This window comes from Orycteropus afer, unplaced genomic scaffold (assembly GCF_000298275.1).
Source record: "Orycteropus afer afer isolate SDZICR_OR568_19922 unplaced genomic scaffold, OryAfe1.0 scaffold00064, whole genome shotgun sequence".
Lineage (NCBI taxonomy): Eukaryota > Metazoa > Chordata > Mammalia > Tubulidentata > Orycteropodidae > Orycteropus > Orycteropus afer.
Window position 1 is genome coordinate 6,710,892 of NW_006921651.1, and position 1,562 is coordinate 6,712,453.

The window sequence follows — 1,562 nt, forward strand, 5'->3', positions numbered from 1 at the left end:
GACCCCTCCTTCGGTTGCCGAGGCAGTATCACTACAGAAGTAGATTACCCCATCTTCCTTCCGAGGAGTGGCTGGTAGGTTTGAACCGCTAGCCTTCTAGTTAGCAGTCAGATGCCTCAGGCACTATGCTACCAGAGCTCCTCCAAATCACAATACAAATTTTAAAAAGAAGAAGAAGAAGAAAGTCCTGGCAATCTCCTGAAAAATCAGCCACTAAAAACACTCCTGTGATTGACTCTGGTCACCAGGCCAGCCAAAGATCCAACCCCAGATGGGTGGAGAAGTTGTGGATGCAGACATGAGCGCTGCCTCAATCTCAGAGTTGTGACTTGGCGGCGGATAGGTTAACGATAGGTTATCTTATCCTCAATTTTGTCTTCCTGCTTACACTGTGTTATAATTCGTTATCCGAGACACGACCTAAGGGTAAAGCCCAGAGGCTAGAATAACCGAGAAAGCAGGCGAAGCACGTACCTACTGAAGGTCCCAGGAGGGGGGGGGGGGGGGCGGGGCACGCCCGGTGCGCAGGCGCGGGCATTCCAGACCCGGAAGCAGCGCCGGTCGGGCATGGAGGCTGCAGCAGATGGCGTCCTGGCGAGCCGAAGTGAAGAACCCGTTCGAGGTATCTGAAGTAGATGGGAACGAGTTGTCCGGCAGGAGGTCTGGGTCTCCCGGTAGGGGACGCATGAAGGCAGCTTGTGGTAAAGGACCCGGCAAGGCCGGGCTGAGTGTGTGGGTGGCTTACCTGACAGGTGCTGGCAGGTCGGAGGGGCGTATCTGTGTGTGCGAGTGTGTGCCCAATCAGGGCGAGTGACATCGTTTGGTCCCAGTGTCGGCTCTGAGCGAGGAGCCGCTGCACGGAGGCAGGGTTGGCTTGTCAGGTGGGGCAAGGTCGAATGAGGGATTTGAGATCATGGCAGATGGAGAATGGAGACAGTTTGCTGGAGTGAAGGTAGGTAAAGGGATGTCGGAAGTGGCTCCTTTAGCTCGCTTAGGACTGGGTGTAGGGCAGGGTACTTACTCATTCTCTTGGCCCAGATGATGCTACCGTGGAGACTGCTGAGGAAGCAAAGGAGCCCGCTGAGGCTGACATCAACGAGCTGTGCCGCGACATGTTCTCCAAGATGGCCACTTACCTGACTGGGGAACTGACGGGTGAGAGGGCTCTGGGTTTTCTTCCCCCTGACCTACTGCCGTGCATCACTCCCTGGCAGCTGTGATTTGGCTGTAGGAGACCTGTGACGTGCTTGTGCAGTCAGACTGCGGCTCCTTCCTCTACTCAGCATGCCCCGAGACAGCCCTATTGTAAGTTTGAGAAGTCCTGAATGGGGCAGAAAGAGGCCTGTACCATCCTTGGAGAAGCTCAGGGAACTACTTTCAGACATACAAATATGAGTATTTAAGACAAGTTTGTGTAGGCCTCTGTTGTTATTAGGGGTCATCTAATCTGTTTTCCAACTTAGAGAGACCCTATGCACAACAGAGTGAAACACTGCACGGTCTGGCTCCATCCTCAAAATTGTTATGTTTGAGCCCATTGTTACAGCTATTGTGTCAATCCA

At 53.6% G+C, this 1,562-nt stretch overlaps 1 protein-coding gene across 1 annotated transcript in view; it reads left to right on the forward strand.

Annotated features, from left to right (window-relative positions):
- Positions 1-567: 567 nt before the first annotated feature.
- Positions 568-1,562, forward strand: part of BLOC1S2 (biogenesis of lysosomal organelles complex 1 subunit 2) — a 6,738-nt gene continuing 5,743 nt past the window's right edge. The window contains exons 1-2 of the mRNA XM_007939960.1: positions 568-622; positions 1,039-1,155. Of these exons, the coding sequence (XP_007938151.1) occupies positions 568-622; positions 1,039-1,155 (172 nt within the window). The remainder of the gene's footprint in view (positions 623-1,038; positions 1,156-1,562) is intronic.